The sequence below is a fragment of the Malurus melanocephalus genome, unplaced genomic scaffold, assembly GCF_030028575.1.
Source record: "Malurus melanocephalus ecotype Western Australia unplaced genomic scaffold, MMel_1.1 scaffold_403, whole genome shotgun sequence".
Taxonomy (NCBI): domain Eukaryota; kingdom Metazoa; phylum Chordata; class Aves; order Passeriformes; family Maluridae; genus Malurus; species Malurus melanocephalus.
The window spans coordinates 441,063-463,426 of record NW_026623635.1 but is presented as its reverse complement, the minus strand read 5'-3'; the positions used below and the strand labels follow the sequence as shown (position 1 = coordinate 463,426).

The following is a 22,364-nucleotide window of genomic DNA, read 5'->3' as shown; positions in this document are numbered from 1 at the left end:
TTTCTAGCTTTGTAGAAATACAAGCCATGCCCTAATGTTTTGGTTTTTTTTTCTCTTTCTGAATTTTTTGCAGGGTTCTTTTCAGTCCATGTTACAGAGAAAGGCGATGGCTTTCCAGGTGAGATGAACARGAATATTCTGGACAACCTAATGCCTCTTATTGCCAGATTTAGGAGAGAGGTTTCAACCTTCCAGACTTCATACCTGTAATAATGCAAGGGATATGAGGGTTTTCAGTGAATCCATTTTCTTTRCAATCCCCATCTTGTAGATTAGACAAGTACAAGAGAGCTGGAGAGKGACTTAGACAAGGACATGTAGTGATAGGAAAGGCARAATGGCTTTAGAYTTGCAGAGGRTGGGTTTAGATTAAATATTAGGACAAAATTCTGTGATTTCTCCCCATTCCCAAACCAGTTACAGGGAACATTTCCTGAATCCTCTACTTCTAAAATCAGCCAGAGCTCRCAGATGGACAATTTCCAGATCTGAGTCCTATCACACCCCTGAGCACTGCGTAGCTCTGCTCTCATGGGACGTGAGGCTCAGGGAGATTGAGTGCCTGCTTTGTGCGAGTGCTCAAGGGCAATCACGGATGCCGAGTATTAAAAATCTATGATTTGCTCAGGAAGCCTCTAAGAGTCAGACACTGAATGCATCTTCCTTGGATCAGGGATTTCATATCTTCACTGCAAAATGCTCTTTCCCCCTCCACACCCTGAGATTTGGGAGTTTGGGCCAGCCTAATCCAAACATTCTCAGCCTTCAAGAAGTGTTTCTGGCCAAGCTTTCCCAGGCAGCCAGTGCCTTTTCCACCCCACTGCAGTGGCACTGATCTTTCCAGCCAGGAGCTGTGCAGGGAAGAGACCAAATCCTGCACCCAGCATGGAGAATAAACCCACAGAGCTGGGCTCTGAGCTGGTTTAGCACAGCGTTTGCGTTCTCGCTGCTGGGTACTGCCATGCAGGAGTCAGGCGCATGCATTGCCTCTCTCCCTGGCCAGCTGGTGGGGAATTTGGGGAATATCCTGCTGGTATTTTCACYCAGGAGACACCTGGCAGCTGCCATTGAGGGCAGCACGTGGAGAGGGAAGCTGGTGGCTTTGGAGAGGAGCAGGAAAGGAGGCTGCTGACAGTGCTCCAGGAATGACAGCCGGGAGCGTGCTGGGGCTGGGGAGCCGAGCACTTCCTCCTCACTGAAATGGGCAGAGGTGTAAGGAAACGGGCTCAGGGTCCAGGGCTGGGCTGTGTCTGCCTGAAGGCAGCAAAGCAGCTCCAGAACTGGGCAGAAGGCACCCACGGAGCCCAGGTTTGAACCCAGCAGGAGCCCTTTTCCCATTAGGAAATACCTGTCGTGTCAGAGGCAATATCTGGGGTGAGGGGTTGTTCCAGTGGCTGCCCCCCATCCCAGCTAACAAGCTGCCCTCTCCCTGCCCTGCTGGCTTTTCAGGTCCCTGCCAAAGCTCTTGCAAGATCTCCAGCCCCTGCACCAAGCTGGATGGCGGCTCCTGCAGCCCTGAGAGCTGCCCTTACTGCCTGACGGCGCTGGCGGGCGAGGCCGAGCTGTCGGACAACGAGACGGCCGACTCRGACAGCGAGGGGGTCTACGAGTTCACACAGGATGCCCAGTACAGTGACCAGAGGGACCCTCAGCGGGGCAGAGCCCGGGCCAAGAGAGCCAGCAGGGTGCTGGCCTTCTGGAGCGTGGTGTGCGAGACCTTCCGGAAGATCGTGGACAGCAAATATTTCGGCCGTGGGATCATGGTGGCCATTCTCATCAACACGCTCAGCATGGGGATCGAGTACCACGAGCAGGTGAGTGCTGTCCTGGTCCAGGGGGGTCGTGGGTGGGGTTATAGGTGCGAATCCGGCTGCTGGAGGGATGGTTTGGGGTGGGAGGCATTGGAGTGCTCTGGGAATTGTCCCAGGTTGSAACAAGGCAGGTTTTTTTCCCTGTGAGCCTGCTTGGAGGTTGCAGCAATCACCTTGAATGGTAGCTGGTTATGTGAGCCCTGCATCCCAACCCTGCCAGGTATGCTCAGCACTGTGCTGAGACCACCATCCCCTGGGGTCTGTGGTGAGGGGACTGAGGACAGGGAGCAGCCCTTTGCCACCAGGTCAKAGTGAGCCTGGCAGTTCTTGAGGTGCTGCTGGGCTCTGTGGGCTCTGGGGTCGGTGCAGCTGCAGGCAGGGAACACTATTGAGCTTGCACTCCCTGGAGAGGAGGTAACAAATGGCTTTGCCTCCTCGCTGAACGCTCCAGCAGCAGCATGATGAGTCCAAAATAGACTCATTGCTGGCTATTCCTCCGCTTGATTATCTGAGTCCTTGCAGGCAGGAGGCTGCCTCTGCTCCAGCCTCTCACCGCTTGTCACCTAGCAGAGCTTTCCCTATATATAGTCATTAAGAAAAGGAGTTGCCACGTTCCTCTTGAAACGTCTCCATGAGGATGACGAGGACTCTGCTTTCAGAGAGGCTCTGCCTGCTCTGGCCTCACGTGGTTTTTGTGGCTCGCCTGGCGTGGTGCCCTGCCTCAGGCATGACAGGAYGTGGTGCTGCAGGTGCTTGCTTCCTTTGGGGTGAAGAGTTTGCCAGTGGGGATGCARAGATGCTGCAAACCTTATTATAGACCCCTTATTATAGACCCCTCTCATTTCTGAGGCCTCCCAAAAYGCTGCTTCTCCCGAGATGCCAGAGCTCTGCGCTCCCAGAAAGACACAGCCACCCTTGTGCCAGCACCAGTCTTGGCCAGGATCTCGCTGCATCTCAAGTCGTGACTTCACTTTCCTCCCTTCCCGGCACGTTCCCTGTTTGCTGAGTTGCTCACGGGCTCACTCAGAGGTGTTTCTCCCACATCTCCCCGTGGGAGCGGYGGTGGCTGTGGATCCACTCCCGATGCCGCTGTCGCCCTGCGGTGTTAATGCCTCGGTGACCGAGCGCGGGGCGACGTGGCTGTGCTCAATGTGTCCCTTCCAGCCAGCACCTTCCCCCTGACGCCCTGATGCAGTCTGGCTGGCTGAGGGATGTTTTCAGTGCACATCAAACAGCAAAGCACTCCAGAGCCTTGCCGCTTTCACCTTCGCTTGGTGCCCTTGGTGGGAGCTCTGCAGGGAAGATCAAGTGATTCCACCTTAGTTTAATAATCGCAGCAAGATCATCTCCGATGAAGCTGGGGGGAGGTGGCTCACAGAAACCAATAAAGACTTTACTCCTCCTTCAGCTGAAGGGTGGAAGCAGATCCTCGGTGTCTTTGCTGTGACTGTCCAAGGGGTGGACAGCCAAAAGCCAAAACCATGCTGCCCTTCACCAGAAACACCTTCGGGAGATCCCACCCGTGGGATCACCCCACTGGGGATAGATGGCTGAGCAAGGTCCCATCATCAAACACCCTAAAGGCAACACAGCTCCTTAATTCTTTGCCTTGGGAGAAATAGGGCAGGGGTTTCTGGTCTCTGCCCCAGCCAGGGGTGAGTGTCAGCAAACATCTGGATGGGAAGAGGCAGATTTTTTGTGTGGTTTTCGGGTAACAAGGGTGAAGGAAGCTGATAAGCGTGGGGGGACTCCAGACGCGGTGGGTGGTTGCTTTCTTTAACGGTATTTTGAAGCTACTACTGTTCCAGATTCCTTTCTCCCAGGCATTTGGAGGGAATAGCAGAGCTTGTTTTTATTAGTTCATCTGCTCGGAGTGGCGGCAGAGAACAGAGAGGTGTTTCTTTGTAACCTCGAAAGGCTTAGAGTCGGCAATTTCATAATCTGACAGTTACGAGAGCAGGAATTAGAGGGGTGAAATGTTGGACCAGGCCTTCCTGCAGAGATTATAAACACTGAAACCTGATTTTTTTTTTTCTTTTTGAAAAGCCTTTCCTAAAAGTGTGAGTGATTATGTCAAATTTATCTTCTCTGACGTTTGCAAAGACGAGAGGGGGCTTGAAGAGTACTTGACTCCATGRCTTTCTATATTAAGTCCTCTGCTTATTTAGACAATATTTACCTCTTGGGYTTTCCACAGGCTGCCCTGGGCACAGGGAGCTATATTAGGGTAAATATTTTACGGACCTATTTTAAGGTGTTGTGTCAAAACCTTGCGTTGTTTTGCAGTCCCTTGGCATAGGGGCTCCTCTGTGAGAGGAGAAAAGGCTCTGCCCACCCATCTGTCCCCAGCAATGCTGAGTGGGATTCAGCAGCTCTGGGACCAGCAGAGCATCCTGGGCTTCAAGACAGAGCTGAGARTTTCATTATAGCCAGAGAGAAAAGTTTGCTGCTCAGGGGGTTTGGGACAGGCAGCCTGGAGGGACCCAAAACAACCTTTTAGTCACTTGCTTGACAGTCTCAGCAACCAGGGAAGGCCAGGTTGGGATGTTTGGGTTGGCAGTGGTTCTCTGAAGGCACTAAAAATGAGTGGCAATTGGGAGTGTGGTGAACACASTGGCCCCCAGCTCCTGCTGTTTGTTTGTGTTCACCCATATCCAGCCTGGCCAGACTGAGCACCCACAGCCAGGGCTGCTGGACGGAGCTCCTCTTCCTCCCAGAGCTCTTTCCCACAGCCCTCTTCCACACTAAACTGTCCACACGCATTTTACCATCACATGGTCAGGAGCTGGGTTTCCTCTGAGCTCCTCCTGACCTGAGCTCGCTGATTTTCTCACTCAACACCAGGCTGTTTCCACGTGCTTCCTGCACGTTCCTGAGCCACAGGTACACCTGACAGGGTGAATTCTGCATTTCCTCCCCACCCCACCCCTCCAAATCCAACTCCTGCCGTTCTCCTGACTCTGGGGGCAGTGGGAGGGAGGCAGAGCAGGGTGAGGTGCTCACAGCCCTCGCCACGTCGCGGCTGCTGGGCAGCGGTGTGAAATTTTCCATCRGGGAAATGACAACCAGATTGCCACGGATTATTAATGTGGCTGCTAAATAGCTTGTTTTTCTACAGAGATGAAGCAAAATGCAGGTAGAAACTATTAGCTTTGGGTAGAGGAATATAAAGGTGATTTAAAGGTAGTCTCGRGGGGATTTTAAATACACTGTTGAACCAATTGACTGATTCGCCTTAGGGAAGCTGAGCCTCTGCAGCACTGCRGGTTCAAACAGCTGGGGCTTTGCAAAAGATTGTTCTGCCACAGAGCAGGAGTAAAATGTGCTGCTAAACCAGAGGGTTTCTGTGCTGCTTTCCCCCCAGCCCTGGCTTTAAGCCAGGCTCTGTTCCATAATGTGCTGCTTTTATTTTCCTTTTTTTCCTCCAAGTCTTTTCTTGGAGTGAAATGCAAAGGCTTTAGTACAAGGCGTGATGTTGGACTCCTCAGCAGGGGAAAAAATTCGGCAAGGGCTTCCTTGAGGAAGGGCTTTGGGGTTTTGTTTTTGTTTTTAAAATCTGGTTCATATTGAGCTCCCTGGCTGTTCTGAGTTTCCTTGTCTGAACTCGCGTTGTATGAACTATACCCTACATATTCATTTGTTTAAATAGCACTTGAATTTCAGCCGCCGTCTCTGCGGTGTTTTGCCATTGTTAACATAACAAGAAAGAGACTGGAGAGTCCTTCACTGGCCTCCCCAAAGCTGCAGTGGGTTCAAATCCCTGCCTGGATCTGGTGTGGACTTGGATCCAGACTAATCCAAAACCCTGGTGTCTCTGAAAGAAGGAAGAAGGAATCGGTTCAGACCTGTGGGGAGGCTTTTGTTAATTTTTAAGAGCAAATTGGAGAGGTGACAAGGGCAAATGACTCTCTGGGACAGCACCCAAGTGGAAAAGCTCATCATTCCATGGGAATACTTCAAGGAAGTGGGATGAAGGAATGCCTGACATCCCCCCAGAATGAGGACAGCCAGTGGAGGACCCCAGGGTGTTGCAGGGATCCACAAAGCCCCAGTGACCCAAGCCAAGGTGGGCAAACTCCTYCTGCAGGACACAGCAGCAGCCTCAGTCCATGGCAGCATCTCAGGCTGAATTCCTGGTGCATCCTGCTGCAGGGGAGAGAGCAGGGCACAGATGATGTAGAGTTGTCACTGGTAACATTACGATCTAATAGCTGCTACAGCACGGAAATATCAACCATCTGTGCCAAGGAGTCAAAGGAAACCTTGCTGGCAAAATGCATTAAAATGTCTATTTATGTAAACAGTCGAGGCTCGAGAGCATGAGGGTTGTCTTAATCAGCATCARAGAACATGAAATTTTTAGGTATCCAGGATGATGGAGAGGGGAGGTGAAGGGTTAGAAAACCTGCCAGTGTGGAGCAGCCATTAGGCTGCAGGTTCAAGCATTAATAATAGTCACCCAAATGGTATTTATGTACTCCTGCTTCTGCCTGAGTTCAGYGTGCAGGGAGGAAGGTAACTGGAAATTATTAGCTGTCATGACACCCACTGACTGATTTCTCCACGTGGGAGGAAAATTGGATTGTTCCGTGGAGGAGAGGTGTGAGGGAGCTGGGCAGGGGCGCTGGGCAGGCTGGTATCCCAGGTCTTGGGGTGCTGGTGTGTCCAGAGTTCTGGGCAGACTGGAGAGTATCAGGTCAGGATCCCAATATGAGCAAAGATAAGGACATCTTTGGGATCAGGACTTTGCTCCCAAAATTTGGTGATTAAGAGCATCCCAATCCCTGCCAGTTTCCAGCTCAGTTGAATGTTTTGCTGCTGGTTGGCGGCAGCTGCAGATTTGTCAGATGTGGAGGCTGCTCCTTTGACCACCCCRATGTACCAGAATGAGATCTTCCCTCCTGAGGAGGCTGTGGGAGGTCCCACAGCTRCAGCTCACCCTTGTCTGGCTGTGTAGGGCAGTCATGGACAATCCCATGTCCCTTCCAGCCTCYGTGGCTCCATGCCAGGTCAATCCAGGACACGCATATTTTGGTTTCTTTGATTCTCATGGATTTTTGTCAGGTCTCCAGGTCAGCAAGGAAGGGAATCCTTTTGTTTTGTAAAATACTTTTGGAATCTCTTGCACATCTTCTGATTTTTTTCCTGCGGGTGCAGGGACTCAAAGACCTGTTCCATGTCCAGGYAGCAGCTGGAGCTGCCCCAGGGGCTCTCTGCCTCACACCCTGATACAAATTTGAGCTGTGCCCTTAACCCTGCACCCCGGCTGCCTCACCCCAGCTGAACRGTACAGCCCAGCTTTGAGGTGAAATTCCTGATTTGGTGAGTCTGATTCATCAGGCTCTGTTTCAGAAGGGCACTTCCAGAGGTGTGTGCATCCCTGAATCAATCAGACAGCCTTTCCCTGGACAACCTCCCTCCGCCCTGGGCTCTTCCCAGGAGCCCTGGGCTCTTCCCAGGAGCTCACAAGGCCTCGAGTTCACGCAGCGTCTTCTCTTCCTGGAGGTGTCTCCCCTTCCACTCGGGTGCACATCCCACATCTCTCTTTAACTCCATTACACATCTCTCCAGCCCCGTGCCAGCTGCTCTTAGCCAAGCAATCAAAGCCTTGGCAGTTCAGAGAGGCTTTTCCCTCCCTCGGTGCCTGCTGGCTTTGCCCAACGTAGGGCTTGGAGCTACCGTCAGCTTAATTCCTCGGCACTCCAGCTGCAAAGGGCACTCCCACGGCAGCAAAACGAGGTGCCCTATAGGTTTGCACGTGCTGAATTCAATTAGCTCCTGCTTATGCAGGAATTACTCTCATTAATGGCTTGTTGTTGGAGACAGGAGGAGTCAATGCTAATGGAAGTTGTCGGAGCTGTTAATCGCTGGGATCGCTGACTTCAAAAYCAGCTCTCTGTTTGTTATTGGGGGTAATTCTTTTTATGGACCTTGGGGGGTTCTTCTGCTTCTCGGGGATTTGAAGGGTTTATGAGGTCTTGTAGGAACTCGTGTGTTTTAATTGACTCACTCRGGAAGCTCTTCCAGGGGTAAAAAAYACAGAGATGCCATGGCTCTCTTAGTTGTTAAAAAATGGGCTGTGCCTACAAAGYAGACTTTATCCTGGTTCTGGAGACTGAATTATTTGAAAATTAAATGAGATTTCATGCAACTGGAAAGAGTATTTTTTTTTAATCAGATATATCAGTTCTCTGCACGCTTTAGGGATGAGCCTWTATAGATTCCCTGACACCTACTAAAGTTTTCTTCAGTTCCCTGGTTGGGGAACMGTAAGTGTCAATTCTTTCCTGTTAATTTAGTTCAGAGGCTGGCAATACTCGGGCTGCCTCAGATCCTATCATTACAGCTGTTGTTTCAGCTGCCATCCATACCCTCGTGTTATCTCTGCTCAGGCAGCGTTGAGAAGAGACTCCGGCTCGGTGAAATGGGAAAATGATGTGCACTTTCAAAATCCGCTTCATCCCCGYGTGGATGAAAAATCGCTGCTCTCTGCAGATAGCCAGGCATTTCTCTCTGTTCTTTCCCTGATTATTGTGGTTGTTCCCCTTGGGTGGGAGCCAGGAAATTCAGCTAGAGCATCTGGAGCACCCTCAGCTTGCACCAGCGAAYGCTTTCATCCGCAAGCACTTCTGCTTGTTGGTGTTTTCCCAGGGATCAGTCCATATTTTTCCCCAGTTCTCCTGGTAGAGGTTTGTCCCAATGTTTTTGGCACTCAAGACTCTGCCCTGCTGCTGCTTGTGTCCTCACAGAGCCCCTTCCCATCCTGCTCAGCCCCCAGCGGGAGCRGGGACAGGAGCCGAGCGCTTTTCCCCTCATCTCTGCTGGATTTCAGCTCTTTGTTATAATTGGTTTTTTGCTGATGTTAGGAAACGAGCRGCTTTTCCCCCATGGACGTCTGTCAGCATTAGAGATAGTGTTACCAGCATCAGAAACCCAGGTTCAGCAGAACTGTGCAGGAGCCCTACAGTGACAGCGTTTTTCTTTCCCTCTTTTTATTTCCTCCCTCCCCCTGGTCCCTTCTCAAGTACTAATGGGGAGATAAGTTTCAAACTTGGTTTAGATTAACCAGAAATAGAGGGCTTTAAATCTCAAGTACTTACAAGGTGTGACCAAGTGGAAATGCAGCTTTTGTTCAGCTTAAGCTCCTTCGAAACCTGGGCAGAGGGATGAGCCAGTTCATGTTTTTCTTGCATTTTCTGGGATAATATTCATCCAGAAATCTCAAGCGGAGAGAGATAAGGAGTTCAGGCAAGAATATCTGCTGTGCCTCCTGAGAGTGATAAAGAGAACCCAGCTGCAGGACTTGGTGAAGGAGGGTGAGGTCTGAAGGTCCTGTTTGTGGGCCTGGGCATGGTCACTTCAGGTGGGTTGATGAGGTTGTCCATCAAATTTGGGGCTCATCCCCTCATTTGCACSCCAATCTCAAGGTAGACAGGATGTGCATGGGGACACAGCCCCRTCTGGGCCAGGCAATTTGGCTGTTGGTTATCATTCCTCAATAAAAACGTGCCGGAGAGGAAGGTGTTGCACAGAAGGTGCCGTGTCCATGGGACTCAGCTCCTTCCCTCTGCAGATGTGGGGTGGAAGGGACATTTGTTGATTGGACTGGGGAAAACTGTGTGGAAGACAAGGAGATTAGCAGAGATGGTGGAAAGGGGAATCCCTCCTGTGCAGACAGCTCTGATTTCTCCGRAATGAAAGCTGCTTTCCTCCCTTTCTTACAGCATTACTTGCTGTGGCATGAAATATTCAGCCTCCATTCAGCCCATAAGAAAATCCTCCTTTCCCATGCAGTGAAGGGATGTAACTGGACTTGTTCACTTGTCTGTCAAAGTCATTTCCTTATAATAAAWGCCTGTAAATCCTGAACATCCCAGCAGTCCTCCTCCAGCCCACTGAGCAGCGAGCATGCTGCCCTTTTCCATGTCTACAGTCCCAGGAGGAGCAGAGCAAACCTGCTGCAATCCTGCTACTTTCTGAATTGTTTTCTCCAACCAATTTGGCAAAGGAYGAGCAGAGGAAGCCTATCAGAGCCCGATTAAGCACTGCTCAGGTTTGCACTGCTGGACTCAGGACAATAGTTAAAGCCTGATACCTTTTAAGGAGCCCCAAAGACAATGAATGTCATTGCTGAAAATATGCGTGGATTGAGTTTCTATTTATAAAGGTGCAAGCAGCTCTGGAGCCGACAGGAGCTGTATTTACTGAAGGGAACCCAAGTGGGATTTTGGATGGTTGTGGCTTGGTGGGTGCACTGATGGAGGGGATTAACGTGGATGTGATGAGGGCAGCGCATGGAGAAGGCTGTGGGTTGGCTGAGGACACAGCCGTGAGCTGTCAGTGATGGGGAACTCAGCGTGGGAGAGGRCAAAGAAAGGGCACCTCATTTTGTTAATTAAGAGCTGCTTCTGTTTGTCAGAATTTCTTGCTTTTTGCCCCAGGACTTTGTGGTCTGGCTCCTGTTCCGAGGTGGACCCGGTGTGTGTCTGCACCCCCATGGAGGGTGGAGAGGATCTTAACAGAACAGTGCCAAGTTGAAAATCCTATCTTTGTGTGACCCATTTGATTTTTTTTCTTATGTATATATATTAGAAATCTGCAAGTGATGAGTCAGTAAAACGTTGTTGGTGTTTCCTGTGAAATAGCTGAGGTCGCTATTTTCTTTCTGTGTTATTTTTCCTAGTTGCCATGGTAATCATTTCAGAAAGGTTTTATTCTTGCAGCAGTTTGAATGGGTTAGAAGTTTTCACGGTCTTCTGAATCCACTCACAGAAGCAGAGCGATATCCCAAAGATATCCCTYGGGATCAGGAGGGATCTGCCTCCTGGCTGGTCATCCCATCCCTCCCTCTGTGCTGTGGTGAGACAGAGAGGGTTTTTTCTGTTTTATTTCATTGTTAGCAAAATAGAGAGGAAAGACCCTGGGGTGCTTCTGCTTTTTTTTTTTTTTTTTTTTTTTGTTTTTGCATCTCAGGGGCTGGGCAAGGCCAGGACTACAGCCTGGAGCTTGCTGTCTGGGCAAGGGGGATTTGGGATGGATGGATCTGTGCCAGCCATGCCCATGCACTGGGTGCAGCTCTGATGATGATGATGAAGAGTCTGTGCACTAAAGGGGTCACAACTGGAAGAAGACAGGAGTTGGAAGCCTTTTAAAATCTGGCCGTTGCCTGCTGGGGCACTTCATCCAGCAGCAGGGCGTGTTTTTCAGGAATTGGGGAACACAGGCCCAAGGTCTTGCACTTTTCCTGGTCCCCAGCCCCTCACTCAGTGCCYACAGCCTCGCTYGGAYACCTTGGAGCCCSTGCAGGGTGGAGCAGCACCACAGAAACAGAGTGTGTCCCTTCTGCAATTGGAAAGATGGCTCATGAGCTTCTATTCAGCTTTAAAATATGAAAAGGAAAAAAAAAGAGGAAGAAACACATTACAGCCAATTTCTGAATGCTGACCAAGGGCAAGGTGCTGTTTCAGCTTTGAGATACATCCTGAGGCACTCTGGGAACATCACCCCTTGCCTCCTCCTGTCCCCCCTGGCCATGCCCTGCTTGGTGCCAGCCAGCCCTGCCTGAATCCTTGGGCAGGATGCAGAGTGTGCCCTCCTGGCTGTCACACTCACCCCGTGCCAGGCAGGGTCAGGGCTGGGTGGGTTCCTGGCTCTCATCCTGCCCTGTCTGCTCCGATTCCCTGCGCTGCCACAACCCGTCAATGCGCTCCTCGGTGCATCAACAGATCGACACTACACAAACACACGGCTAACAGGGAATGATTTATCCAGGACAACACGTCTGCRTGTCCAGCAAGGCGAGATGTGCTGGAAACAAAATTCGGTATTTACCGAGGGCTCGTCGTCGGCGGAGCTGGTGCTTTGTGCCACAGCTGAATTGCGYTTGGATCTCGCTCTTTCTGGGTGTTGCTCGTTTAATCATAGGATGCTTTCCTTTTAATTAGGCACTGCTGCTACTGATGAGAGAATTAGCAGAGTCTTCTTTTAATGGAGAAGCTGAGGCTGTGGCAGCTGTGCTGTGATGGAGGTGGTGGGCAGAGGCTTTGTGCTKCATAGAAACCCCAGGCTCTGCACCTCAGGTTCTGCTTCCTGAAAAATGTCCTTTTTAGGGTGATCCTGGAGGGACTTTTTTTCCACACAATATATCATTTAGTCAAAGGAAAGCTTTTACTTCCTCCAGCTGCTGTGCTGTGGCCCTCAGAGAGAAAATGTGAGTGATTTTGTCAGCTCTTTTCCTCCCAGCCCAGCGAGGCTCCATGGAGCTGGTTGTGTGCCAGGAGTCAGTGACTCTCTCAGGTACATCATGTCTAGAGCTGGTCGATAGTGTTTTGATTAGACAGTTATTGTCAGAAAATGGCAGTTTATCACATTTGAAGCKGTTTGCGGGAGAGGAGCAGTTTCAGTGGACTGGCCTCAAAAAACCCTCCAACTTTGTTGGAATATATTGTCTGAAGCGTTTGAAATGTCCGTATGGAACAGTTGGGGGACAAAAAGTTCCATGATCTTCTTCAATCTGACTTTTATTTATGCTTTTTAATTTTGGTTGATTAACAGTACAGAGCAAAGGGACAAAGAAATGAGGATTGAAATAGAGGGAAGAACCTCCAAGGTTTTGTGCACAATGTTTTAGTTTGCTAAGTCCGAAACTCTGAATTCCTGTTTGGGATGGGATGGCAATTTCCATTCCCATGGGAGAGAAAATCACATTCCTGCTGTACTGCAATGATGTCTCAGGAAAGAGGTCTCGGACAYATTTCTGATTTCTCTAGAGTAGGAACATCTTATAAATAATCTCATTATCTATAATACATCTGTGGCTGAATGAAAATCCCACAGCTGGCATTCTCAGAAGGGGCTGAATCCCTTCTGCCAGGCTGGGGTTCCCTGGGGCAGGATCACAACCACAGCCCCCCTCTGTTGGTACAAATAAATCCCAGTGGTGCCCATGGCAGGAGTGCCCCATGGACCAGCWGTGGCTCTGTGTCCCATGAAAGGGATTTTGAGCAGCTTCAGGGGACTCATGAGCTGCTCTGGGGACCCCAGAGTGGGCCTGAGGGTCTTGGGGGGCTGCCCTGCTCTGCAGATGGCTGTGAAATCCCCCAAGTAATTCGCATTGCCCCATCTCAACTGTTCAGGGATGTGTTGTTTCCCAAAGCAAAATAACTCAGCCAGGTCTGACTGGGGTGTGCTCCCAGGAGATGCTCAGTTTGCCCTCCCCAGCACAGCTCCAGGCTGCTCTGGAGATTATTCTCTTCTCCTGGATGGATGAAAGGGAAGTTTTCCCTTTCTCTTTCAACCCTCTTTGGCCGTTAATCTTAGATTTTTGGATATTAATTCTCACCTCTGGTTCAGGAGYTCCCAGTCTTCATTTTTATTATGTCTGCCCAATGTCTCAGATGTTAAAAATTGTTTCCTGCAAGAGGCGTGGAAAAGAGTGTGTGAAGGAGGACTGGGAGGCCAAACAGCATTTTTGGGGTGGAGCAGGGGGAGGCAGACGGATTTGGTGTGGCTGTGGGTGCTGAGCATCTCCTCATTGCAAGGGCTGATTGATAGCACTGACAAGCCAGTGGTGTTTGGGTGTTGGATGTTGGGAACTGGGGGGTCTGGGAGGGAAATTTCATGGATCTGAGAGGTCATGGCCCTTCCAGTGTGTGCTGAGGGTCCTGAGAGAGCTGCAGTATAAATGCTGTTCCCTCTCTGTCTCCCACATCACCCAGCTGTGCCCTGCCAGAGCCTCCCATCCAGATTTGCACATCCCAATGACATCTCTGACCAGAAAGTGCTCCATGAATCCCAAAATTTCATTAATCCATGCTATTAACATGTCATCTCTTCCAGGGCTGTTGAATTTTCCATGTCAGCCCCCACGAGGAAGGGATGTCACGGTGAGGGGTTTAACTGGGCTGTGCCTGTGGGGCCAGGTGGATTTGGCAGGGGGAGTAGAGGGTGGAAATCAGCCTTCAGGACCCAAGTTGGTGGTGCTGATGGATGAGAAGGAAAGCTTCCAGGAACACTTCTCCTTTCCAGCCATATCACCGAGCTACTGATARCAGCACAGCCTGCCTCGGCGCTGGGGCACTCATGAATGAGTTGGCATTTTTCTGTGAGTAATGCAGACTTTCAGCTATTTCAAATTGTCCTGAGGTGCAGCTTGACATATAAGTTCTTGGCCTATTTATTACCCCATGTCTGAGTGCTCCCATAGGTATTGTGGCTCTAAACCACGKCTGAATTTAATATCGGGAGCCGCAGCATTTGTATTTCAGCCGTGGATCAGCGAGCAGGTGATTTGGGCTGTGTGCACCGTGTGTTTGGCAAGCTCTAGCCAAGGGATCTGTTCCTCTGCAGGGATGTTTGATGGGTATGAGTTGTGTTCAACACACTCTCTTTTTATTATTTTTTATTACGTTTTMTTTTAAATGCTGCTGTTTCCCCTTSGCTACCCTGTGTCRTCACAGGCTCCCACCGATATCAGTGCGAGTCCACAGGGATTCTCTGCCGTGCTGAGATAACATYACACCAGTTTGGGTCCCTTCTACCCTCACACTGGGTTGGTGGAACTTGAGCTGCAAAGGCCTGGGTAGTTTAACCCTTAGAAAGAAAGAGTTGAACGCCTGCATGGATTTATCTGTTTGTTTGACAGTGTATATCCATGAAGCCTTTGGTCACTGCAATTTTGGGGGGCTCTGAAATGTGGTTGACCGAGTGTTGACTCTGCCCCTGAGCCTTCTGCTCTCGTGGTTGGGTCACCTCAATCCCATGCTGTGGTGTGGCAGCTCCTGGTCTGTCACAAGAAGTTTTTGGGTGGTCATGAAGGTGTTTCATGGAAGTGGTGGGCGCAGTCACCGACATGCGTTGCTCATTGTCTTCTGCTCGTGTTGTGGCTGCTGTGAAGGGGCACACCTGACCATAACCCACCCTGGTGAGGATTTAGGCCAGTGAGCACCAAACTCCCCCAGGGGACCCCAGCAGCCGCCGTGTGCGAGGTGTTTGGTGATCTGTGCCAGCCMACTGCTGCCRTGRCCCCCCCACCATCTGCCAGCGGGAYATCAGCTCCCTCCCAGGTTTAATGAAACCTCTCGGCGGCAGCATGCAGCCACGGCCCCGTGCTGGGGTTAAACGGGGAGAAGGGATCTGAGATGTGGATCCTGCCTTCGCCAGGGAGTGATCCTACACAGACTACACCAGCGGGTTTTGTCTCCTGCCATATGTTTTCCGATAATGCCCGCCCACCCGTCGGGGAAAGCGCAGCGCTGGGCATCTGCAGGCATTGTTGGGARCCCTCTGTGAAACATGCTAAAAAAACATAAAAGGTATTAATTTAGGTCCAAGACTACCAGGAATCTGTTTGTTAAGGGTGGTGGGGTTTTTTTGTTTTTTTTTTTCATACCTCTATTTTCAAATCTCCAGTCTGGAGTGCCAGGAWTGGGCCTTTCCTCAGTCGCCCTCAGATTTGGGGCCTCCTGATAATGAGATTTTTTTCTTGAGCCATTCTGGTTATATCACCTCAGATCTCTGCTTTTGAAAAACSTTAGCTCAAAGCTTTTGATGAGCTACTAAATAAAAAGACAGGCCCTAAAGGGATATTTATGTGAGAAAATGGCCTGACTTTCCGTTCTGCATAAGGAGAGTCGGTGTGGGGAATGTCAAAGCATTAAGCCTCAGTACATGCCACTTCTGCCTAAACCTCCCGAGGTGGTACTAAAGCTCTGATTAACGTGAAGTCCACGTCTGGATTTACCTGCTGAATTTACAATGGGTTTCTAAACCTTAAGCACTCTGATAGTATTTTTCTCCCGTCTCCTGGGCTTTGAGTGAGTTATTGCCTTTTTCTCCCCGCACCGTCGGCATCAGTATTCTCACACTTGTGGGGCTTGTTGTGTTTCCAYGTGTGATTTTGGAAATGGAGCTGTGCTGTTCATTTTCTCTATTTCCTGCTYTTCTTCCCCCAGCCGGAGGAACTCACCAATGCCCTGGAGATCAGCAACATTGTGTTCACAAGCCTGTTCGCCCTGGAGATGCTGCTGAAAGTCCTTGTTTATGGTCCTTTTGGCTACATTAAGAATCCATACAACATCTTCGATGGGATCATTGTGGTGATTAGGTACAAACCTTGAGCTTTCTTTATGCATGTTTCTCCTCATTTGGCTGTTTAATTAAACAGAAAGTAATGGAGGCTTGGCATAAATACCTTCCCGTGACACTTTACACTTCTCTCTGTAATTAATGCACTTAGACATGATTGCTAATACATATCYTGGGATTATTTTATGGTCATTTCAGAGAGAGGCCCGAGCAGAAAGCTATCAGTCCCGATGTCCTGGGACAATCTGGGATCCAAATGGCACAACCAGTGCCCGATTAAGTATCTCTGTTTTTTTGGCACATGCAAAGGCTATAATTGCCCCTGCAGCTGCAGTCACTGATTTCCAGGCATATTTTTGACACTCAAGTGGGGCTCTGCTCTTTGCAAGCCTGGACAGAGTCCAGATCGCCGCCRGGCATTGGCAGCGCATCTCTGCCCACTTTCCATTGAATTTCGCCTCCCCTTCTCTCCCTCTCCTCCTGGCCTTTGCGTTAGGCTTTGTCCTGTCATCCTGTCATCATGCCCTGACTTTTGTTGTCCTCCCCAGCGTGTGGGAGATCGTGGGCCAGCAGGGCGGGGGGCTCTCGGTCCTGCGCACCTTCCGGCTCATGCGGGTGCTGAAGCTGGTCCGCTTCATGCCGGCCCTGCAACGCCAGCTCGTGGTCCTCATGAAGACCATGGACAACGTGGCCACCTTCTGCATGCTGCTGATGCTCTTCATCTTCATCTTCAGGTGAGCGTTTCCAAATCCTTCTCCTGAGGGTTCTCGGGGTTTTTAGATGGGATCCCGTGGTGGGATGAAGAGGTGGCAGAGTCCACACCAGGACAAGGCTGAGGTGGGCAGTCCCAGGAACAACACAGGCAGTGGTTTGCTGCCCTAAATTCTCTCAGTTGGCCAAATGAAAGGTTTGTCTTTGCAAAATTGGYTTACAAAGAAAATCCTTCAAGCTGGATGATTCCTTGACATCACCCCAAGACAGCAATCCCATTCCTTACSAGCTATCAGAAAGTGCTAAAAATATTGCCAAGGAGAGGATGGTGTTCCTAAAAAAAATGTCAGACGTGGTTTTGCATGGCCTCGTCTTCAAACAAGTAGAAATGTTAGAAACAGGGTTGGCGTAGCCCCGTATTTTTAGATTTTGGTCTAGATTTTGAGAAGAGCTTTTCTCCTTCTACAGCCTTGAGTGTTTGAGCAATCCAGGCACTGGGAAGGCTCAAGAAAGGCAGTCTTTTCCATGGGATAATGCCCCTTCTTCCACTGAGACTGCAAAACTGCCATTTGCAGCTGTGGTGCTCAGCAGAGCTGTAAATAATTTGATTATTCAGGTTACTAGCAGAGAGCAGGGAAAAGCAGATTATTCTTTTAGTATCTATCCATAATGAAAGGTATTCTGTTCTCCTGTCAAAATTGAAAAAGCTGTTTCGAGTCCCCTGATATGTCTTATTCAGGCATTTCACAGAAGCCCTTTTTGTCTTCCTAATTCAATTGAAGCATATTTTGCTGAAAATGTGTCATTGCAAAACAGAAAGTCAAAACATTTTGTTTAGAAAATGTTGAAAGACAATGTTTTGACTTACAAAAAAAATGAAGCAGAAGAAAAATAAGGAGSAGACATACTTTTTGGTTGAAACTCCTTGACGGATTTGACCTAAATTCGCAGCTGGTTTGCGTGATCTCAAGGCATGTTTTTCAGTGAACAAAGGATCCATCTTTTTTTAAAAAAAATCATAAAGGATTTGCCCAGGTAAAATCAGGAGACAGTCAGCCCTGCTGTGTGATTACTGATTTGTSTGGTGGTCCCGTTGTTGAGCCCTTKYTTYCYRTCCTTTGCAGCATCCTGGGGATGCACCTCTTTGGCTGCAAGTTCGCTTCGGAGCGGGATGGGGACACCCTGCCCGACAGGAAGAACTTCGACTCCTTGCTCTGGGCCATCGTCACCGTTTTCCAGGTACAAAATGGGAAATGCCACAACTGATGGGTGTTTTGGGATTGCARACACTGGGGTTGTTGTCCAAAGCATCCCACAGAGCTTCACGAAGTTCCGTGCCATGGAAAGGACATGACCCAAAATCAGAAGTGCAGGTTTATGGGGGCTTTCAGGCTGTTTTTTCAGACTGTTTTCCAGACTAAATCAGAGCCCTGGTGAGGAGGGACTGCTGGGGCAGAAGGCTCTTGTGTTTGCAGGGTACAGATTGGGTGGGTGAAAGTCAATGCAGAGGGAAAGGATGGAAAGGAGGAGATCAGGACCATTTGCAGTGATATTTTGACAAATGATGGAATCTGATTTGTAGTTGATATGTGCAGTTTTTGTTCTAGCAGCTCTGGGCCCTGTAAATCTGGGATCTGTGAAGGACTTTCAGTCATTCTGGCTGTGCAAAGGAAAGGTCTGGCCAGGGTGATGTTACCCTCCCTTATGGCAGTCCCTGGATGTCAGGGACAGTCAGGGCAGTTTGCACAGGGTCCTTGCTGGTGGTTGGGAATCCAAATCACTCTGCTCCTGTCTTTTCCTCAGCTCAGAAGGGATTTATCCTCCTGTGGTTACATCTACAGTGGATGCCCTAAAAGCAGGGTGCTTGTCTGGCCTGTCCAGAGCATGGATGTGGAACATGCTGTCCTCCAGCATCTCCATGTTCCTGATACCCTTCCTCTGCAGATTTTGACCCAGGAAGATTGGAACAAGGTCCTTTACAACGGCATGGCCTCCACCTCATCCTGGGCTGCTCTCTACTTCATCGCTCTCATGACCTTTGGGAATTATGTCCTCTTCAATCTGCTGGTGGCCATYCTGGTAGAGGGTTTCCAGACAGAGGTAATGTCCTCATGCTCGTGCCTTTGCTTTCTTCTCAAGTTTCAGAACTTCCTGGAATTTGATTTTAGAGATGGACAGCAGTACCTTGACAAAAAAGTGGTATGGGAAAAAAAAAGTGGGGCAAAATATTAGGTCTTCTTTTTATTTTTTTTTTCTTCTTCTTTTTTCCTTCCCATAGCCGTGGCGCAATTTAATACAGCAAACCCTCTAAATGAAGGGCTTAAATGAAAAGCATTGTTAGCATTAATGCAGGAGTGGGAATTGAGTGGTGAGTCAGGCACTGCGGATGGGATCGCTGCTGTGACAGTCCCTTTGAAACAGTTTCCACCGTGTTTGTCAGCCAGATTAAAGGCCCCTCCTGAAAACTTACACAGGCTGGTAAGAGATTAGTGACACGATTATCTTTTTTCATGGTATGCATTCATGGAGCTCTTCCAGTTTCCAGCCCTGCAGTGCTCTGCATATTTTAAAGTACATGGTTTCTGGGCTCTGCCATCTGCTTCCATGAGGCTGGGTTGCTGGAGGCTTTGAGGGGCACTTAGGTTTGAGCTCAACCTTTTTTTCCATCCTCCTGCCAATCCGACTGTCCAGCTTGGGGTGGGTGTGCATGTCCCACTCAGAGTGGAGGATTTGTGATGTCCACCTGCTCCCTGCAAAAATTGTCCAACAGTTCAAGAGCACCCATATGGGATGGGGACCCTTACACCCTGCCCAGGGGGTTGGTTGGAGAGGTAAATATAACCTAAAACTCCTCACTGGGGTCTGCTTGGATGGGCTGTGCTTCTACACATCATCTCTGATTTTTATAAGTGTTCTGGGGTGACTAAAAATTATTTAAGATTTGTTGCATGTGTATTGTAGTATCCTGCCGTCCTATGAACAGAACTGTTTTTATYATCATTACTATTTTTGAAGTTTGGAGTTAAGTTAATGGAGTCATACCAGGACATAGCGAGAAGAATTTTTTTTTGTATAGTCTCTCTCTCCGTGTTGGTGCTTTTCTTTTCAAATTGTTTTTGTTGTAGCTGTTTCTGTCTGTAAATCCCCCTCCCACCATTCAGCCAAAGGGACAATCACTGCCAGGTTCTCTCCACGAGCAAAATGTTCCCTTGCCCAGTTTTCTGGAATAGCAAAAAATGTTTCCTTGCCTGAGTGAGAAGAGGTACAAAGCTCCTTGTCTGCTCCTGGTGACAGCTTCGAAACCCAACCTTTGTTCGGTCTGGCAAATTGATTTTTGAAGGTCACCAGCACAGGAGATCACCTGGTGGCCCYGCTGTGCAGAGAAAAGGCTGCAGCCTTTAAATGCAGCACCCCCTTGCCAGCCCCAGCCCTCGAGGGAGGCTGACACCTCTGCTCCTCAGATCAGTGATGTTTTCCATCCTGGATCATGCTCCTGCTCCGCTGCTGCAGGGCACCTCTTCCCTGGCCAGCAAATGATCCCTCAGACTGTGCCAGCTGTGCAAGTCCCTGTCCAGTCATGTCCTGGCCTAATGTGGTGTGATTTTATCCCAGCAATGATGTCCTTGAGGATATGGCTGCCCTGGAGTCAGGGAAGTGCCTGCAGTGCTGTTTAAATTTGCTCTTGGCTGTTTTCTGCAGCAGGGCTGCCCCATTCCCTGCCAGGGCAGTGCTGGGTGGTCCCAGCCAGCTCCAGGATACCCGTGTGAGCTGAAAGGTGCTTTAAGTGCTGTGTAAATCAGGGAGGAATGATGATTTGGGACAGCTCTGGGACAGCCTGAAGCCAGTGATGTTCATGCCAGTATTGAGGTGAGCACAGGGACCAGGACCCAGCCAGCCCCAAAGACCAAACCCTGYCTGCCAGTCCTGCCCAGCCAAGGCCATTTTAACAAACTCACACCATATTTCTATAATTTGTGACTCTGATTACAGTGCTATTTTATATCTCAGGCTCTGATGATAGCCTTTTAATAATAATCTTCTTTCCACATCCTCATTATTCTGAGTTCTCCACGTTCTTCCAGTAAAGTGCAACACCACCAGGAGATCCCTCGGCTCAGCCCAGGTTTCCTGCAGCAGGCAGGGAACAAATGTCCCTGGAGGTCGGGCCCCAGGTCTGGWTCGTGTTTATTCAGCTTTGCTGGTGTGTAGCTCTGTGAACAGAGATCACGTTCTGGTTTTTGCAAGCCAGCACACAGAGGATCCTCTCCTAAGCAGAATTAATAGAGAGATCATCTCTCGCTGTAAACAAACCCCGGCGTCTCCCGCCCGTCACTGCACTTGACTCTTCTGAGTTGAGTTTGTTGGGTTTGTTTTTTCTTTTTCCATTCTCCTTCAGATTTCTGGGCTGAAACACAATCCTGGGGCTGCTGTCTTTATCTCCCTGGTCCTTGAGTGCCTTTCCTCAATCCGCAAGCACCTCGTTAATTTTAGTGCATGGCTTTGCAGCCCCAGTTGCCAGGCAGCAGATGACTATAAGCAGCTGAAAAACTAAAAGGGCCTCTTCCAAACTTTAAATATGGAGCAATGTATTTTGCAGGATTGAGTTTGTTTTTCTTTCCCCCCCCTGCTTTTTCCCTTTTATTTGGTAACCAGCTCCTCTCATGCCAGAGCACAGGCAGGACTTTTTAACCACGTGGTTATTTTTGACTGCACGTTCTCTGATTGAATTGGAACCTGGTGTTGGTGTGGGGAAGGTGAGCAGGGRATTCTGTTTGATCGAGCTGCTAACTGGAAATTGCTGCCTGACCTCTCAGGTCCCTGCCTTGGAGACTTCTCTCTGAAGCAAGAAATGACTCCTCTTAGTCAGGCACAAAGCTCCTMTCCCCAGGGAATTCCTAATAGTATTATCTCCGAGGTGTATTCTTCCACTGGTAATCCTCCCAGTTCGTGTCCCRTTGTCCCCATCTGTCCTCGCTCGTGGGTTTGATCCTTCCCCTCCTCTGTGCCCCYTTCCCTCCCTGGCACCCCAGCTCCTCCAGCCTGTCCATCCTTTCCCCTGCAGGGCAGTACCTGCTCTCTGGAGGTGGCATCCTTGGGGAAATGTGGACATTTGACTTCTGGGCTTTCAGYAGAGGGAACAGCCCTTCCTCCTGCAGCAGAGATTTTGGATGGTTTTTCTTGCATCCCTTGCCTATTGCATTCCGATCGGCTTCTGTGGGATTTTCCTTGTGAAAGGAAAAGTTTCCATCTTTTCCCTTTCAATGGCTTTTCCATGTCTCTCTCTGTTACAAGCAAAGACTTTAAGTTAAGTGTCCATCACAGAGCTGGCAAGTCCTTAAACCCTTCACCCCAGCCTTGGCTGCGATGAGTTTTGTAACCATTTAGCAACCAGAGGAAAGATTCATTGCCCTGTAGACAAGAAATTCAGCTGGTGGGACAATCTGTGCCCTCCTGCTGCAGCACAAAACCCCCTCCCGCCCCATGGGATGGAACCACAGTGCTGAAAAATGCTGAGGAACGTTGGGAGAACCACCCCTGARCAAGGGGAAACACAACAAGGTCAAAAAGGATGTGTGCTTGCCAAGTGGGCACGGAAAGGCTGATTTCTGGTGCTGTGAAATGGTGTTGGGGCCATGCGGGTGGCAAAGCTGTGCCCCTTGCCTACTGACCCCTGGTTTAAATGGATGTCTCCCCTAACAGGACTGAGAAGGGATCTGAACTCACAGCARATTATGTCTCTCCTTAAATTAGGTATTT

General features: G+C 49.6%; 1 protein-coding gene across 1 annotated transcript in view; it reads left to right on the top strand.

Annotated features, from left to right (window-relative positions):
* CACNA1G (calcium voltage-gated channel subunit alpha1 G) overlaps positions 1 to 22,364 on the top strand; it is a 141,328-nt gene that overhangs the window by 61,303 nt on the left and 57,661 nt on the right. The window contains exons 9-14 of the mRNA XM_057379402.1: positions 74 to 118; positions 1,450 to 1,814; positions 15,764 to 15,915; positions 16,445 to 16,630; positions 17,732 to 17,846; positions 18,552 to 18,707. Of these exons, the coding sequence (XP_057235385.1) occupies positions 74 to 118; positions 1,450 to 1,814; positions 15,764 to 15,915; positions 16,445 to 16,630; positions 17,732 to 17,846; positions 18,552 to 18,707 (1,019 nt within the window). The remainder of the gene's footprint in view (positions 1 to 73; positions 119 to 1,449; positions 1,815 to 15,763; positions 15,916 to 16,444; positions 16,631 to 17,731; positions 17,847 to 18,551; positions 18,708 to 22,364) is intronic.